Here is an 18,864-nt window from a genome sequence, read left to right as displayed (position 1 = left end):
GTTACATCATTATCAGCACTCATCTCACACAGGTTGTAATTTCAGTTCCTCTAATTAACATAGATGTAAATTTTATCAAAAGAACTGTAAAATCATTTGGGAAAATTCCTAGAAAAATAGTATACATGTATTATGAGTCACTGGTCATCTTTGAGGAAAGTATCCTATAGTTTTCCAAGACAATTATATATATATTTTTTTTTACAGCTGATTTCTTAAGTTTGATTCAGCCGTAGGAAGAGGAGAAGGGGAGCGGGGGGAGGCTTGGATTTTGAGTTCCAGGTAGAAAATCGGTGTAAAGTCCAAAGTATCCCTCTTTTAGATTTAGGTTGTTTATTATTGTGTCCATTATATTGTCTCAACATGCAATCTTAAAATCTGGAAACAGTTACGCCCATTATCATTAGCAAACAGTACCCCAAACATATAAAATCGTCTTACGAAAACCCTCCGATGTTCGGTTATCGTACTTTAGCTACATCATTCTCTCACCAGAGGGCGCGTTACGCAAGAGTAGCTAACGGAACTCTGGGTAGAGAATGTAGCTACATCAGTACCAATTTCTACCTACAGGTGGATATATTGAAAACCCCAATCCCGGTCCGCATATCGATTGTACTATTCGTTATGGCATATGACTTGATACATGTCATAAAAAATCAATTAAATCCAGTGCATGACAAGCCATCCTTTGGTGGGTCTTTGTTTCTTCATCACTGGAGGGGCTATAACTGTATCATTATCTAAGGATTCAATTAAATACGTATAAAATATAACAGAGAAATTGGTTATATGTGAAAATGGAGACTCACTGCATGTGCAGATACAGCAACCACCCCGTCCGCCCACTAGAATGCATACACACGTACATGTTTCAACATTCTATTTCAAAAGAGTTTTATTGAAAATTTTTACTTTGTTTACTAAAGTACTAGTATACGCAACGAATGTCAAGTACACTAATATTTTGTTGCATTATAAATGCACATATCATACATTGTATAGAACAAAAACATAATAATTCTTTTTTTTTATTGGCGGCTCTAAAAAGGGATTAAGGATATTAAGGTTAGATGAGGCAACCATCCCTTTTCTCGGGAATATGATATGTTGTAGTTTCAAAATATACTTGAAAATGTCTTTAAATCAATTCCTTAAATAATTCGCTGCAGAAAAAAATTGTACAAGGCAATTTATGTCGGAATAGGCGGACCCCGCCCCTAATAGTGTGGTAGAAAAAAAAGACAGAAATGTTGCTAACATGTAGGTTTTTAAAATGGTATACATGCTCTAATTTTTTTGGTAGATGTTAGTTAAGATATCAATAATACGATATTCTATGAATAAAATGCAACAAAAAACTCTATTCAATGTGCATACAAAAACGATTTATAATTGAAAAGATTCTTTCTGAAACGAGCAGAGTGCTCACCTCAGACTGTCTTATTAGCATACCACGTCCTATTTTGCCAGCAATTCTTGGATCTCTGTACATGTACATATCTAACTACTCTTTAGTGTTTTACACATGGTTTAGCATAATGAATTTAGTCGGGTAGGTCCTTATTCCTGATCGATGAACTTACAGACGTCATTGTGTTCTTTCCGACCACGTGTGAAGAATGCGCGCGCAATTCATACATTATACAAATAAGGCCAACCAAAGATGTCCGAAAGTTAAATTAGTCAATAATAAACTTCAAATTTCTACCTTTTCCTTTAGTCTGAAGTGAAATTAAATAGTTTAGGTTGCATAACTTATTATATATCGCCATTAAAGATACAATAGTTTAATAGTTTGGAAACAAAACAAAAAATATTTTGATTATTAGGACGTATGTACTGTATCTTCTGTAGATGTAGATTGTTATTAATCACAAATACGAGATTACTGGAAAAAGTAGAAGAAAAACCCACCTCTAAGGCTCGTCGCTTGAAGAAAGCCCTTCAAGGCTGTCGACTTCCTCAGTTTCTTACCCACCTGCATATAGTCCTTTCTCGGGGCTAAATCAAATATGGTGAGAACGACGCCAGACTCTGAATCAATCTTGTATCCACATTTTTCTGCCACCCAAGGATTAATCATCAATAGACTGCCCGTGAAATAATTGTTATCTGAGCACAACCTAGCTAGGCTTATTCATACTTAAAACCATCTCGCCGAAGAATATGTACATATCTATCGAAATTTCGGATCCCTTGGGAAAAGGTTCATATGAACATCTTTCTGTGTCTTTACATTACAATTAAAAATCTGGCACACTAAGATAATTTTACTACGATCGCCGTAACAGTAGTTTGATAGGTATATGTAAACATGATGTAACTGACGTCATCAACAACGGGAGATAAGTAGGAAGCCCTAAATCTAATTCTAAAAAGTATGTACTCTTTGTAACAAACAAGAATTAGGTGATTCCATTATCTGTTCAACTGTACTTATTGTTTTCATGAAAGGTGTAGATTTTTGCCAAAACGCTTAACTGATTGTTGAAATACTATTAGCTATATAGTGAATTGATGAACTATAAAGACAGATATACTATGGTATGACTTGCCATCAAGTTAGTACTGCCCATATTTTTATGATATTACCTTTCTGTTGTGTTTCATTCATTGTCTTCAACATTGTTGTTGATCTTAACCTTTTTTTGTACTATTATGCTCCATGTGGAGCCTTAGTGAAATAAGAGTTTCAAAGTTAAAAGCGAGCACTTTTAATCGATTGTAACTCTTGCTCTCTGTGCTTAAGAATTACAATGATTTATGTTTAATACATATAAACTGATTTTTCTGAACACAATTAATTTTACACAAACTACCAGTGAACATGACCTTAAAGTCAAGTAGAAAGGTCATTGTGCTTTTATCTAGAAATAATTAAGGACATGACAGACAAAGAAAATGTAAATGTTCGTTTTTTAAAAGAAGTTTGTTACTATATTTATCAGTGTTCGATTATCCTAAATTTCAGTACACTGCATTCCCATATTTATCACGCCCGATTCTCCATTTTTCAAATTTACACTAAACTTAAAATGAAATTTTCCACAATGTTTATTTGTGTATTCTTTCTCTCAGCGTGAGATTCCATTTTTTAGTCGAGGGTGTCCAGATGACAAGTGCCCGAGTAAGATTTCACAATGTTGGTTTTGTGGCTGAAAAAAAGTATAAAAGAAATAAAAAACTAAGTTATATTTGCTTCGATGGATTTGTCATAGCCCATGACATAAAGAATACATATTATTGGCATGTATATTCATAACGTCAAAAGGCAACCGTAAACATTCCTGGACAAGTAAAAATCCCTCTTCTTTCTTTTTTTATCGCAATTTACTACTTACCACCTCAACAGATTCATCTATAGTGATAGTCATTGTAGATTACAACTCCAGCGGAAAATAACCTGTGGTACATGTAGTTTACAACCTCAATAATAATATCGTGTGATATGCGTAGTTTACAACCTCAATAATAATATCGTGTGATATGCGTAGTTTACAACCTCAATCATAATATCGTGTGATATGCGTAGTTTACAACCTCAATAATAATATCGTGTGATATGCGTAGTTTATAACCTCAACAGATTATATTGTGACAGTGTACACCTCAACAAATTATTATCTAGAAATAGTTATAGTTTATGCAACTCCAACAAGGCAATCGAATTATCATCTCTGATAGTTTATAGCTACAACTTTAACAAACCGTTACCTAGTAATAATAATCGCTAATTGCAACTCCAGTGAATCATTCACTAGTGATAGCTAATACCTCCAAAGAATCATTATCTGGTGATAGTAATCGCTAATTACAACGCCAACGAATCGTCATCTAGTGCTAGCTAATAGTAGTAATGATCGCTAATTACAACGCCAACGAATCGTCATCTAGTGCTAGCTAATAGCAGTAATGATCGCTAATTACAACGCCAACGAATCGTCATCTAGTGCTAGCTAATAGTAGTAATGATCGCTAATTACAACGCCAACGAATCGTCATCTAGTGCTAGCTAATAGTAGTAATGATCGCTAATTACAACGCCAACGAATACATACCTGGTGATAGCCAAGACCTACAACCAATCAGTATCTAGCAATAGATAATTACAGCTCCAGCTAATCACTATCTAGTGCTAGCTAATAGTTCCAACGGAGTGAGATAGCTACAATAGCTTCAACGAATCGTTATATTTAGTGAGATAGCTACATAGTTCCAATGAATCGTTATGTTTAGTGAGATAGCTATAATAGATCCAATGAGTCGTTATTTAGTGAGATAGCTACAATAGTTCCAATGAGTTGTTATTTAGTGAGATAGCTACAATAGCTCCAATGAGTTGTTATTTAGTGAGATAGCTATAATAGATCCAATGAGTTGTTATTTAGTGAGATAGCTACAATAGATCCAATGAGTCGTTATTTAGTGAGATAGCTATAATAGCTCCAATGAGTCATTATTTAATGAGATAGCTACAATAGTTCCAATGAATTGTTATTTAGTGAGATAGCTATAATAGCTCCAATGAGTCGTTATTTAATGAGATAGCTACAATAGTTCCAATGAATTGTTATTTAGTGAGATAGCTACAATAGTTCCAATGAGTTGTTATTTAGTGAGATAGCTACAATAGCTCCAATGAGTTGTTATTTAGTGAGATAGCTATAATAGATCCAATGAGTTGTTATTTAGTGAGATAGCTACAATAGATCCAATGAGTTGTTATTTAGTGAGATAGCTATAATAGATCCAATGAGTCGTTATTTAGTGAGATAGCTATAATAGCTCCAATGAGTCATTATTTAATGAGATAGCTACAATAGTTCCAATGAATTGTTATTTAGTGAGATAGCTATAATAGCTCCAATGAGTCGTTATTTAATGAGATAGCTACAATAGTTCCAATGAATTGTTATTTAGTGAGATAGCTACAATAGTTCCAATGAGTTGTTATTTAATGAGATAGCTACAATAGTTCCAATGAATTGTTATTTAGTGAGATAGCTACAATAGTTCCAATGAGTCGTTATTTAGTGAGATAGCTACAATAGTTCCAATGAGTTGTTATTTAATGAGATAGCTACAATAGTTCCAACAAATCGTTATTTAGTTATAGCAGTAGCTTATAACTTCAGTAAATCCTTGTTTAGTGATAGTAATATCTCACAGCTATCTGGAATGACAACACCAGCAATTCTAAGAGTCATTAATCATACTAGCGATACCAGTACCCACATGGATGTACCAGTATCCCTACGGATCGGAGTGGTCGCCCTTTTCTCCATTTAATGTCAATTTTATTATATCAAACCCCAATTCTTTGGGGAAATATTGATTGTCAGCATGATAATTGTAGAAATGTTATTTCTCATTCCAAAATAGTAGTCAGCGTTTTGACAAATAATTGCACTCTCACTCGCACCGTGCACTCTCACTAGGACCGTGCACTCTCACTCGGACCGTGCACTCTCACTCTCACCGTGCACTCTCACTCGGGCCGTGCACTCTCATTCGGACCGTGCACTCTCACTCTCACCGTGCACTCTCATTCGCACCGTGAATTCTGTGTCCTTGAATCAATGATCACTATTTTGGCATATTTTTTACAGGTACCAATAGCTAAATTTCCCAATTACATGTATTGTCTAGTGATAATTTAATTTCCCTATTACATGTATTGTTGTTTAGTGATAGTTTAACTTTCCTGTTACATGTATTATTGTCTAGTGATAGTTAGTTTAATTTCTCTATTACATGTATTGTTGTCTAGTGATAGTTTAACTTCCCTATTACATGTATTGTTGTCTAGTGATAGTTTAACTTCCCTATTACATGTATTGTTGTCTAGTGATATTTTAACTTCCCTATTACATGTATTGTTGTCTAGTGATAGTTTAACTTCCCTATTACATGTATTGTTGTCTAGTGATAGTTTAACTTCCCTATTACATGTGTTGTTGTCTAGTGATAGTTAGTTTAACTTCCCTATTACATGTATTGTTGTCTAGTGATAGTTTAACTTCCCTATTACATGTGTTGTTGTCTAGTGATAGTTAGTTTAATTTCTCTATTACATGTATTGTTGTCTAGTGATAGTTTAACTTCTCTATTACATGTGTTGTTGTCTAGTGATAGTTTAACTTCTCTATTACATGTGTTGTTGTCTAGTGATAGTTTAACTTCCCTATTACATGTATTGTTGTCTAGTGATAGTTTAATTTCCCTATTACATGTGTTGTTGTCTACTGATAGTTTAATTTCTCTATTACATGTGTTGTTTTCTAGTGTTAGTTTAACTTCCCTATTACATGTATTGTTGTCTAGTGATGGTTTAACTTCTCTATTACATGTATTGTTGTCTAGTGATAGTTTAACTTCCCTATTACATGTGTTGTTGTCTAGTGATAGTTTAACTTCCCTATTACATGTGTTGTTGTCTAGTGATAGTTTAACTTCCCTATTACATGTGTTGTTGTCTAGTGATAGTTTAACTTCCCTATTACATGTATTGTTGTCTAGTGATAGTTTAACTTCCCTATTACATGTATTGTTGTCTAGTGATAGTTTAACTTCCCTATTACATGTATTGTTGTCTAGTGATAGTTTAACTTCCCTATTACATATATTGTTGTCTAGTGATAGTTTAACTTCCCTATTACATGTGTTGTTGTCTAGTGATAGTTTAATTTCTCTATTACATATATTGTTGTCTAGTGATAGTGGTAGTTTAATTTCTCTATTACATGTATTGTTGTTTAGTGATAGTTTAACTTTACTGTTACATGTGTTGTTGTCTAGTGATAGTTTAATTTCTCTATTACATGTGTTGTTGTCTAGTGATAGTTTAATTTCCCTATTACATGTTTTGTTGTCTAGTGATATTTTAACTTTCCTGTTACATGTATTGTTGTCTAGTGATAGTGGTAGTTTAATTTCCCTATTACATGTATTGTTGTCTAGTGATAGTTTAACTTCCCTATTACATGTATTGTTGTCTAGTGATAGTTTAACTTCCCTATTACATGTATTGTTGTTTAGTGATAGTTTAACTTTCCTGTTACATGTATTATTGTCTAGTGATAGTTAGTTTAATTTCTCTATTACATGTATTGTTGTCTAGTGATAGTTTAACTTCCCTATTACATGTATTGTTGTCTAGTGATAGTTTAACTTCCCTATTACATGTATTGTTGTCTAGTGATATTTTAACTTCCCTATTACATGTATTGTTGTCTAGTGATAGTTTAACTTCCCTATTACATGTATTGTTGTCTAGTGATAGTTTAACTTCCCTATTACATGTGTTGTTGTCTAGTGATAGTTAGTTTAACTTCCCTATTACATGTATTGTTGTCTAGTGATAGTTTAACTTCCCTATTACATGTGTTGTTGTCTAGTGATAGTTAGTTTAATTTCTCTATTACATGTATTGTTGTCTAGTGATAGTTTAACTTCTCTATTACATGTGTTGTTGTCTAGTGATAGTTTAACTTCTCTATTACATGTGTTGTTGTCTAGTGATAGTTTAACTTCCCTATTACATGTATTGTTGTCTAGTGATAGTTTAATTTCCCTATTACATGTGTTGTTGTCTACTGATAGTTTAATTTCTCTATTACATGTGTTGTTTTCTAGTGTTAGTTTAACTTCCCTATTACATGTATTGTTGTCTAGTGATGGTTTAACTTCTCTATTACATGTATTGTTGTCTAGTGATAGTTTAACTTCCCTATTACATGTGTTGTTGTCTAGTGATAGTTTAACTTCCCTATTACATGTGTTGTTGTCTAGTGATAGTTTAACTTCCCTATTACATGTGTTGTTGTCTAGTGATAGTTTAACTTCCCTATTACATGTATTGTTGTCTAGTGATAGTTTAACTTCCCTATTACATGTATTGTTGTCTAGTGATAGTTTAACTTCCCTATTACATGTATTGTTGTCTAGTGATAGTTTAACTTCCCTATTACATATATTGTTGTCTAGTGATAGTTTAACTTCCCTATTACATGTGTTGTTGTCTAGTGATAGTTTAATTTCTCTATTACATATATTGTTGTCTAGTGATAGTGGTAGTTTAATTTCTCTATTACATGTATTGTTGTTTAGTGATAGTTTAACTTTACTGTTACATGTGTTGTTGTCTAGTGATAGTTTAATTTCTCTATTACATGTGTTGTTGTCTAGTGATAGTTTAATTTCCCTATTACATGTTTTGTTGTCTAGTGATATTTTAACTTTCCTGTTACATGTATTGTTGTCTAGTGATAGTGGTAGTTTAATTTCCCTATTACATGTATTGTTGTCTAGTGATAGTTTAACTTCCCTATTACATGTTTTGTTGTCTAGTGATAGTTTAACTTCCCTATTACATGTATTGTTGTCTAGTGATAGTTTAATTTCCCTATTACATGTGTTGTTGTCTACTGATAGTTTAATTTCTCTATTACATGTGTTGTTTTCTAGTGTTAGTTTAACTTCCCTATTACATGTATTGTTGTCTAGTGATAGTTTAACTTCCCTATTACATATATTGTTGTCTAGTGATAGTTTAACTTCCCTATTACATGTGTTGTTGTCTAGTGATAGTTTAACTTCTCTATTACATGTGTTGTTGTCTAGTGATAGTTTAACTTCTCTATTACATGTGTTGTTGTCTAGTGATAGTTTAACTTTCCTGTTACATGTATTGTTGTCTAGTGATAGTTTAACTTCCCTATTACATGTATTGTTGTTTAGTGATAGTTTAACTTCCCTATTACATGTATTGTTGTCTAGTGATAGTTTAACTTCCCTATTACATGTATTGTTGTCTAGTGGTAGTTTAATTTCCCTATTACATGTATTGTTGTCTAGTGATAGTTTAACTTCCCTATTACATGTATTGTTGTCTAGTGATAGTTTAACTTCTCTATTACATGTATTGTTGTCTAGTGATAGTTTAACTTCCCTATTACATGTGTTGTTGTCTAGTGATAGTTTAACTTCCCTATTACATGTGTTGTTGTCTAGTGATAGTTTAACTTCCCTATTACATGTATTGTTGTCTAGTGATAGTTTAACTTCCCTATTACATGTATTGTTGTCTAGTGATAGTTTAACTTCCCTATTACATGTATTGTTGTCTACTGATAGTTTAATTTCTCTATTACATGTATTGTTGTCTAGTGATAGTTTAACTTCCCTATTACATGTATTGTTGTCTAGTGATAGTTTAACTTCCCTATTACATGTGTTGTTGTCTAGTGATAGTTTAATTTCTCTATTACATGTATTGTTGTCTAGTGATAGTTTAATTTCTCTATTACATGTATTGTTGTCTAGTGATAGTTTAACTTCCCTATTACATGTGTTGTTGTCTAGTGATAGTGGTAGTTTAATTTATAACCAATATAGATGTTTATGTCCTCACAAAATAGAGATAAATCTGTCACCCACGAAAATTGCCCCATACGGAAATAAACAATTTCCTATTGCGGTACATGCATGTGTTGGGGGTATTTGTAGGGAATATATCTACAAGGGGTCTGCCCTTGACTCCTAAACACAAACTTTTAAACGAATAACTATAAAAGGTATGCGTTAAACTTAATGTTAAGAATATGACTTACATACAGTTCCTGACTTTGAGATCACACTCGTTACTGTAGGTGTGTCCGTCTGACCCACAAAGAGGCATCCAGATCAATGGGCACGCCATTGGGCAGTTGGTGGAGGTCGGATCCAAACTGTCTGAAATTCCGTAAAATCATGAATTTGTTCATTTTATTAAACAAGATCAACTGTGTCAATTCTTCACCTCTGTAGTCTGACACAGGTATATCCCGCATCCAGATATAAGAAAGTATCACTAGAGAGTTTTTCTCCAGAAGAGTAATTGTTATTCCATATATTCTTTGTTTAGATATAATGTGCATTGCAAACATGGATGGCTCCAGGAGTATTTGCCGGGATGGAGTTTCCAACCAACCTTTTTACCGGGCACGCAGAACAAAATCTGCATGCAATCCCTTACAAGGAAATCCCGCCGCCATACACTCAAGTCCCTATAGACAACTTCCACGGTCATACACTAAAGTCCCTATAGTCAACTTCCACAGTCATACACTCAAGTCCCTATAGACAACTTCCACGGTCATACACTAAAGTCCCTATAGTCAACTTCCACAGTAATACACTCAAGTCCCTATAGACAACTTCCACAGTCATACACTCAAGTTTTTATAGGCAACTTCCACAGTCATACACTCAAGTTTTTATAGGCAACTTCCACAGTCATACACTCAAGTCCCTATAGACAACTTCCACGGTCATACACTCAAGTCTCTATAGGCAACTTCCACATTCATACATTCAAGGTTTTATAGGCAACTTCCACAGTCATACACTCAAATCACTATAGACAACTTCCACAGTCATACACTTAAATCCCTATAGACAACTTCCACAGTCATACACTCAAGTCCCTATAGACAACTTCCACAGTCATACACTTAAGTCCCTATAGACAACTTCCACAGTCATACACTCAAATCCCTATAGACAACTTCCACAGTCATACACTTAAATCCCTATAGACAACTTCCACAGTCATACACTCAAGTCCCTATAGGCAACTTCCACGGTCATACACTCACGTCCCTATAGACAACTTCCACAGTCATACACTCAAGTCCCTATAGGCAACTTCCACATTCATACATTCAAGTTTTTATAGGCAACTTCCACATTCATATATTCAAGGTTTTATAGGCAACTTCCACGGTCATACACTCAAGTCCCTATAGACAACTTCCACAGTCATACACTCAAATCCCTATAGACAACTTCCACAGTCATACACTTAAATCCCTATAGACAACTTCCACAGTCATACACTCAAGTCCCTATAGACAACTTCCACAGTCATACACTTAAGTCCCTATAGACAACTTCCACAGTCATACACTCAAATCCCTATAGACAACTTCCACAGTCATACACTTAAATCCCTATAGACAACTTCCACAGTCATACACTCAAGTCCCTATAGGCAACTTCCACGGTCATACACTCACGTCCCTATAGACAACTTCCACAGTCATACACTCAAGTCCCTATAGGCAACTTCCACATTCATACATTCAAGTTTTTATAGGCAACTTCCACATTCATATATTCAAGGTTTTATAGGCAACTTCCACGGTCATACACTCAAGTCCCTATAGACAACTTCCACAGTCATACACTCAACTTTTTATAGGCAACTTCCACGGTCATACACTCAAGTCCCTATAGGCAACTTCCACATTCATACATTCAAGGTTTTATAGGCAACTTCCACAGTCATACACTCAAATCCCTATAGACAACTTCCACAGTCATACACTTAAATCCCTATAGACAACTTCCACAGTCATACACTCAAGTCCCTATAGACAACTTCCACAGTCATACACTTAAGTCCCTATAGACAACTTCCACAGTCATACACTCAAATCCCTATAGACAACTTCCACAGTCATACACTTAAATCCCTATAGACAACTTCCACAGTCATACACTCAAGTCCCTATAGGCAACTTCCACGGTCATACACTCACGTCCCTATAGACAACTTCCACAGTCATACACTCAAGTCCCTATAGGCAACTTCCACGGTCATACACTCACGTCCCTATAGACAACTTCCACAGTCATACACTCAAGTCCCTATAGGCAACTTCCACATTCATACATTCAAGTTTTTATAGGCAACTTCCACATTCATATATTCAAGGTTTTATAGGCAACTTCCACGGTCATACACTCAAGTCTCTATAGACAACTTCCACAATCATACACTCAAGTCCCTATAGACAACTTCCACAGTCATACACTCAACTTTTTATAGGCAACTTCCACGGTCATACACTTAAGTCCATATAGACAACTTTCACAGTCATACACTTAAGTCCCTATAGGTAACTTCCACGGTCATACACTCACGTCCCTATAGACAACTTTCACAGTCATACACTTAAGTCCCTATAGGTAACTTCCACGGTCATACACTCACGTCCCTATAGACAACTTCCACAGTCATACACTCAAGTCCCTATAGGCAACTTCCACATTCATACATTCAAGGTTTTATAGGCAACTTCCACAGTCATACATTCAAGGTTTTATAGGCAACTTCCACGGTCATACACTCAAGTCCCTATAGACAACTTCCACAGTCATACACTTAAATCCCTATAGACAACTTCCACAGTCATACACTCAAGTCCCTATAGACAAGTTCCACAGTCATACACTCACGTCCCTATAGACAACTTCCACAGTCATACACTTAAATCCCTATAGACAACTTCCACAGTCATACACTCAAGTCCCTATAGACAACTTCCACAGTCATACACTCAAGTCCCTATAGACAACTTCCACAGTCATACATTCAAGGTTTTATAGGCAACTTCCACATTCATACATTCAAGGTTTTATAGGCAACTTCCACGGTCATACACTCAAGTCCCTATAGACAACTTCCACAGTCATACACTTAAGTCCCTATAGACAACTTCCACAGTCATACACCTAAGTCCCTATAGACAACTTTCACAGTCATACACTCAAGTCCCTATAGGCAACTTCCACGGTCATACACTCACGTCCCTATAGACAACTTCCACAGTCATACACTCAAGTCCCTATAGGCAACTTCCACATTCATACATTCAAGGTTTTATAGGCAACTTCCACGGTCATACAATCAAGTCCTTATAGACAACTTCCACAGTCATACACTCAAGTCCCTATAGACAACTTCCACAGTCATACACTTAAATCCCTATAGATAACTTACACAGTCATACACTCAAGTCTCTATAGACAACTTCCACAGTCATACACTTAAATCCCTATAGACAACTTACACAGTCATACACTCAAGTCTCTATAGTCAACTTCCACATTCATACACTCAAGTTTTTATAGGCAACTTCCACAGTCATACACTCAAGTCCCTATGGACAACTTCCACAGTCATATACTCAAGTTTTTATAGGCAACTTCCACAGTCATACACTCAAGTCCCTATAGGCAACTTCCACAGTCATACACTCAAGTCCCTATAGACAACTTCCACAGTCATACACTTAAGTCCCTACAGGCAAACCCCACATTCATACCGCCGTGCAATATGGGTGTTATATTAGTCTGTTGAGGTTTTATTCTTCTATCAATAAACCGACAGCTATGGTCAGCAAACTTCTGGGATGTTTTGTTGTTTGTTACATCGTGTAGTGTATGCTGTAGTTTACTTCTCGTAGTTAGTGTTTACGTTATTTTATTGCACTTCATCATAACGGTAAACAATTGGTTCGAATGCATATATCTAATTTCAAAAGGATTTGGAAACACGTTTCAAAACCATGTTAATCCGATTTTTAATTGTTATTATAGCAGCCTACTCAAATTAATAAAATCTAACATTGCTCTATGAAAAAGGGTTATCCTAAAATACCGCAGACAACGGCCTTCTTCAGTAAACCGACATTAAAGAAGAATGATGAAACTTGTAAAACTAAAAGAAGAAATAATTTGTAAACAAGAAATAACTTATAAAAATTCAATATTGTACGTGATTAACTAGACGAGGTACATGTATCGTATGACATAAAACCGTGAGCCAATGATAGTCATCCTATAATGTAACTAGTCGCTAGAAAAGCAAAAGCATTATATATCAGATTACCGGTACTTGCGTGCATGTGTGTGTGTGTGTGAAGGAAGAATGTGCGAACTTGGTTAGATATTGAATATTTGGATGCATTATTATATTTGTAAATATAGCTTTAAAATGGTTTTAGTGATCAAGACTAGATAAGTTTTTGTCAAAATAAAATAAACTCTCAGCGTTTATATTGTAACATATTAATACAATCGACGAGGGTTGGTTTGGTTGGAACACGCTGTTTCGGGACTACCAGTAATAGCGCTGTAACTGCGGAAGTGTAGCTCGGGGTGTGTAAATATTCTACCATTGCTTTAGTTATGTAGCTAATGACGCCCTGAAATGGTTAAGGGTTAACGGAAAAGGCGTTGTACATTCATTGTTATTTCCCTAACAAGTCTTACACTTAACTAATCGAAAATTGGGTCTAGTAGAAGGGCATTAGTTTAGTATTCAGGAAAAAAATGTCGTGTATGATCAACTCAGTGTGAAATCGTATTAAACGAATCTATTGTGATTGGTGCAATCAAGATAATTTATGTTAAAACGACCACAAAGCGAGGTCCTGTGTGGCGTTGGCATGATAAATATGAGTGAAAAATTCTCGAAAGGACCTAAAACATCGCGTACTTTGTAGATATTGACTATTGAACCGAAGGATTTCTCAAAGATTGTGGAAAAACTGCATTCTTATATCAAAATAAAACTCCTTGTTTACGTGGAATTTGCTTCATTTTTATAAAACTGTTGCTTTCAAATTTTTTTCAGATATGCATATTTCTGAAATTTACAGCAATCGATAACTTTTAAACATAGAATTTTAGGTTTATATCCCACATCTTCAAATTATAGAGCCCATTGGTCATGCCGTACTACGGGTCTGGCTCATTATAATTCCGAACTCCTGATTTTGGAGTAGATGCAGTTTTGTTTTCTCTAAAAATGACCATTTTTAGAAATGATTATTAAGTCTGTAACAGTATTTGAAAAATTAAGAAACAAATCTAGTAAATCTGCAAACTTAGCAAGGCTTTTAGGGAGCAAACTCTAAGTGAAAACACATATGTGATATGGAACGAGATTTTTATCTAGATTACAAAAGTGAATAATTGATAAAATAAAAATCAAACGCATAACCAGGATACAGATTGTAGAGTACGATGAAATTATGATATATATTACACATATGTACCAGTTCTGTTATGCGAGGCAATTATATACTTACAAGCATGGGCGACAAGAACGACTATAAGGATGGCTATTTTCATGACTGTTCGAGCTGATTTGTTGACTGAGCGCATTTACTACTATCGGTATACTTTTATTGTTAACAGTCGGGAATATTCGCACGCTTATCAGTTTAATGTGCATGATTATGGCATTCCTTTTCAAACGTTGCAATATTTATGGCATGCTGAACGTTCATATATATCTAAAGAATTTTTTGGAATATTGGTTTAAGATAAGAGAGAAAGACTGCATCACCGGCCATTTGACCACATATTTCGATCTCTAACAAAATTTCAATATTGAAAAGTATTTATTTTTGAAAAATTATGAACAAAGAAAGATAATATACAAATTTAGAATAAGTGCTCTCAATCTCCGAAATGAGAGTGGATAACTAACACTGAAGGTAAAAAAGTTATACTTGAGAGAAACAAGAGAATTTGCAATATGTGTGACACGAATTGTTACACCCTTGTTTCACTCCTGACTTTACTTGAAACCACTCTGTCCATTCTCGGTTCGCACAGCACATTCAGTCTGACTATACATGGCTTTGATAATTCTTATGAGTTTTGATGGGATTCCGTAACTTGTCATGATCTTCCATAGCATATCCCTATGCACACGTCGAAGGTTTTTCAAAGTCTACAAAGCAAAGGTAGAGGTTGCTGTTCCACTCTATTGCTTGTTCGACAATGTTACGGAGAATAAAAATCTGTTCCGTTGTACTCCTTCTAGCCCTGCATCCAGCCTCTTCTTCATGCAGCATGCTGTCTACTTCCTGTGTTATCCTCTTGATGATGATTCTCCCCAACACTTTGGATGCTGTTGTTAAAAGTGTGATTCCTCTCCAGTTTCCACACGATGTTAGATCTCCTGTCTTAGGCAGCTTTATAATGATTTCCTTCTTCCAGTCTTTGGCGATTTCCTCTGCATCCCATATTGATATGAATATATCATACAGCATGTTTGCGATCATGTTGGTGTCAGCTTTAAGTAGTTCTGCTGGAATGTTGTCAATTCCCGGTGCCTTTCCGTTCTTCATTTTTTTTCAATACGTTTTTTATCTCTTCCCTGCTGGTGGTGTCTTTGTTGATGTCAAGCTCCTCATGCATCTCGTTCACATTTGCTATAATTGGAGGGTCATCTCAGTTTAATATCTCTGCAAAATGTTCTTTCCATCGTCTGTTGATGTCATGTTCATTGCTGAGTAACTCTCCATTTTTACTTTTCACAATATCAATGTTGCGAGAGGGTTCGTTGCACATCTGCTTAGTGATGTTATACACCTGCTTCATCTGTCCGCTGTTGGCAGCTCGTCTGCTTCTTCCGCTAATTCATTGATGAACTGACCTTTTCACCTCTTTGTCTTTCTGTCGGTATTCCTCTCTAACTCTTGCCTTAACTCTCTCTGACCTGGAGCCTTCTACTTTGCACTTTAACTTCCTTCTTTCCTTCACTTTTGTCCAACTCTCACCACTTATCCAGCTCTTACTTTTCCCTGTTCTGTACCCCAGAACTTTACTAGCTGATTCGGTATACGCTTTCTTAATCTTGTCTCACTTTTTATCTAGATCTTGTAGTGCACTGAATTTGTTTTTCAACTCGATGGTAAATCTGCGTCTAATGTCTGGTATTTTAAGTTTGCATGTTTCGAATCTTCTTGTCTTTGTTTCCTGCTTTCCTGTTTTGTGAAGTTTTAACTTCATTTTGCAATGAGAAGTTGGTGGTCACTTCCAACATCTGCCCCTCGATATACTCTAACGTCTTGCAATGATCTTTTAAACTTGAGTTGATTGCTACGTGATCTATCTGGTTTTGATAATTTTCATCTGAAAATATCCAAGACAGCTTGTGTATCTCCTTTAAAAGTGGGAACATTGTGGTGGTGATGGTCATGTTGTTGAGGTCGCAGATGTCTACAAATCTATCACCACTGTCCTTTCTCTCACATGTTGCCCCATGTCTTCGTACTGTCCCTTCCTCACCATCCTGCATGGTTCCTATCTTGGCGTTCCATTCTCCAAGTAAGACTAGTAGGTCATGTTTTGGTGTACTCTGCATAACCGCTTGGAGTTGTTCAAAGAAAATGTCCTCGTCTTCTGCGTCTGCCTTGTTTGTTGGCGAGTACACTTGTACGAGGGTTGTTCGATATGTAATGTGTATTGTATCACAGCACAATAACGCTTTGCACGATTTCGTGGATGATGATATTTTTGAACAGCTCTATTCAATACCTTACCAACGGTATAAACACGAGCCTTCAGCTCCGCATAGTTTTAAACTTATAGTAATTTCAATAGAGCCAGTCGTTGACCACTGTTGTAAAAATGGTTGGGAAACGGGTTGAGGATATTGAAGAAATTAGAGTTTATATAAAAGTTCGCACAAAACTCGGTCATTCGGCAATGCAGATTTTTACTGAATTGGGGGAAGTTTATGGGTCTGATAAGGTATCTTATGAGACAGTTCGTAGGTGGAGAAAGAAGTTTCTGACTGGCACAGAGTCCGTCAAAGATGCAGCAAAATCTGGCCGACCTGTGACTGTAACAGGCAAGGCAAATGTCTCCAAAGTCAGGGAAATAATTGAAAGTGATGGCAGATACACAATTCGTGATATTGCCAAAGCTATTGACATATCGCTATTGCGGGTGCATTTCATTTGAAGCGTATTTTGAAAGTACGAAATATTTCTGCCAGATGGATACCGCATACATTGACAGATGACCAAAAACAAGAACGAGTACAAACCGCTAAGCAATTGCTCAAAATGTTTCCTAAATTCAATCAAAGACAATTTGCAAACATTGTTACTGGTGACGAAACATGGGTTCACTATTTCGAACCAGTAAGAAATATTGGAAACAAAATATGGCTAACTAAACACGGTAGATGACCTGTAGCTGCCAAAAAACCATAAGCACAAAGAAGGTTCTTTATTGCATGTTCTTCTCATGTGATGATATAACCGTACAAATTCCGGTGCCGAAGGGCAAAAATGTTACAGGTCGGTATCACTGAGATGTTATACTAAAAAAGCTCAACAAATATTATCATAAACGACGCCCTGTGTCAGGATTTAGGCATGTTCGTCAACTTCACGATAATGCTCCATCATAAACATCTAAGCTTGTGAAGCAATTTTTTTTTAAGTCGGAGAAGGTTACCGTCTTGCCACACCCACCAGATCTAGCCCCATGCGACTTTTTCCTTTTCCAAAACTTAAAAAGTTCTTATCTGGTCGTCGTTACAAGTCCCGACAAGCCCTTGGCTCAGCCATCAGTCAGTACATCAGAGGTCTACCTAAATCTGAGTACCGTGACGCATTTCAGAAATGGATTCAGAGATTGAAATTATGTATTTCAAACCGCGGAGAATACTTTGAAGGGATGTAATGTTCATTTCACTATTTGAGTCGAATGCTTTTGAGATATCGTACAATACACATTACATATCGAACAGCCCTCGTACATGTTTAACTGTTGTTTTGATTTACTTTGACCAGAATCGTGCATTTATTATACGGTCATTTACTGGGGTCCATTCATCCAGGCATTTTGTTGCATCTTTGGATAGTATTATTGCTACACCATTGCTATGATTTTCATCGTTCCTTCCAGAGTACAATATTGTCTCTCCTGATGTTAACTTCATCTTCCCTGTCTCCGTCCATTTACACTCGCTTGTTCCCAGTATGTCGATATTATGCCTCTTCATTTCATTAACCTCCTGGGCGGTTCGTCCCGTCTGATACATCGTGCGGACGTTCCAGCACCCTACCTTCAATGTATTTTTCGGGGTAGATAATGAACTTGTCGGTCTGTTGGTTTCCTCTCGGCTTTGGCCTGCAGACGTCATGTATAACGCAAGATCCTGCACTACGTCACATGGGTGTCGCCTTAGAGTTCGATCTTCCCGTGATTGAATATTTCTTT

General features: G+C 35.8%; 1 protein-coding gene across 1 annotated transcript; it reads right to left on the bottom strand.

Annotated features, from left to right (window-relative positions):
• Positions 1-3,039: 3,039 nt before the first annotated feature.
• LOC125649079 (serine protease inhibitor Kazal-type 1-like) lies at positions 3,040-15,074 on the bottom strand. The gene is made up of 3 exons (XM_048876310.2): positions 14,925-15,074; positions 9,615-9,735; positions 3,040-3,158 (listed from the first exon to the last, which is right to left on the bottom strand). Exons 1-3 carry the CDS (start codon positions 14,998-15,000, stop codon positions 3,098-3,100), a joined length of 258 nt encoding a protein of 85 aa, XP_048732267.1. The 5' UTR covers positions 15,001-15,074; the 3' UTR covers positions 3,040-3,097.
• Positions 15,075-18,864: the final 3,790 nt, after the last annotated feature.

The sequence above is a fragment of the Ostrea edulis genome, chromosome 1, assembly GCF_947568905.1.
Source record: "Ostrea edulis chromosome 1, xbOstEdul1.1, whole genome shotgun sequence".
Classification (NCBI taxonomy): Eukaryota; Metazoa; Mollusca; class Bivalvia; order Ostreida; family Ostreidae; genus Ostrea; species Ostrea edulis.
Note: the sequence above shows the minus strand (reverse complement) of the source record. Positions and strands in the feature narration are given on the sequence as shown.

Coding starts and splice junctions, on each gene's coding strand:
- LOC125649079 (XM_048876310.2), bottom strand. CDS start 15,000: ATGCGCTCAGTCAACAAATCAGCTCGAACAGTCATGAAAATAGCCATC. Junction 9,736..14,924: donor CGTTCTTGTCGCCCATGCTT/GTAAGTATATAA, acceptor ACGGAATTTCAG/ACAGTTTGGATCCGACCTCC. Junction 3,159..9,614: donor CTCAAAGTCAGGAACTGTAT/GTAAGTCATATT, acceptor ACTTTTTTTCAG/CCACAAAACCAACATTGTGA.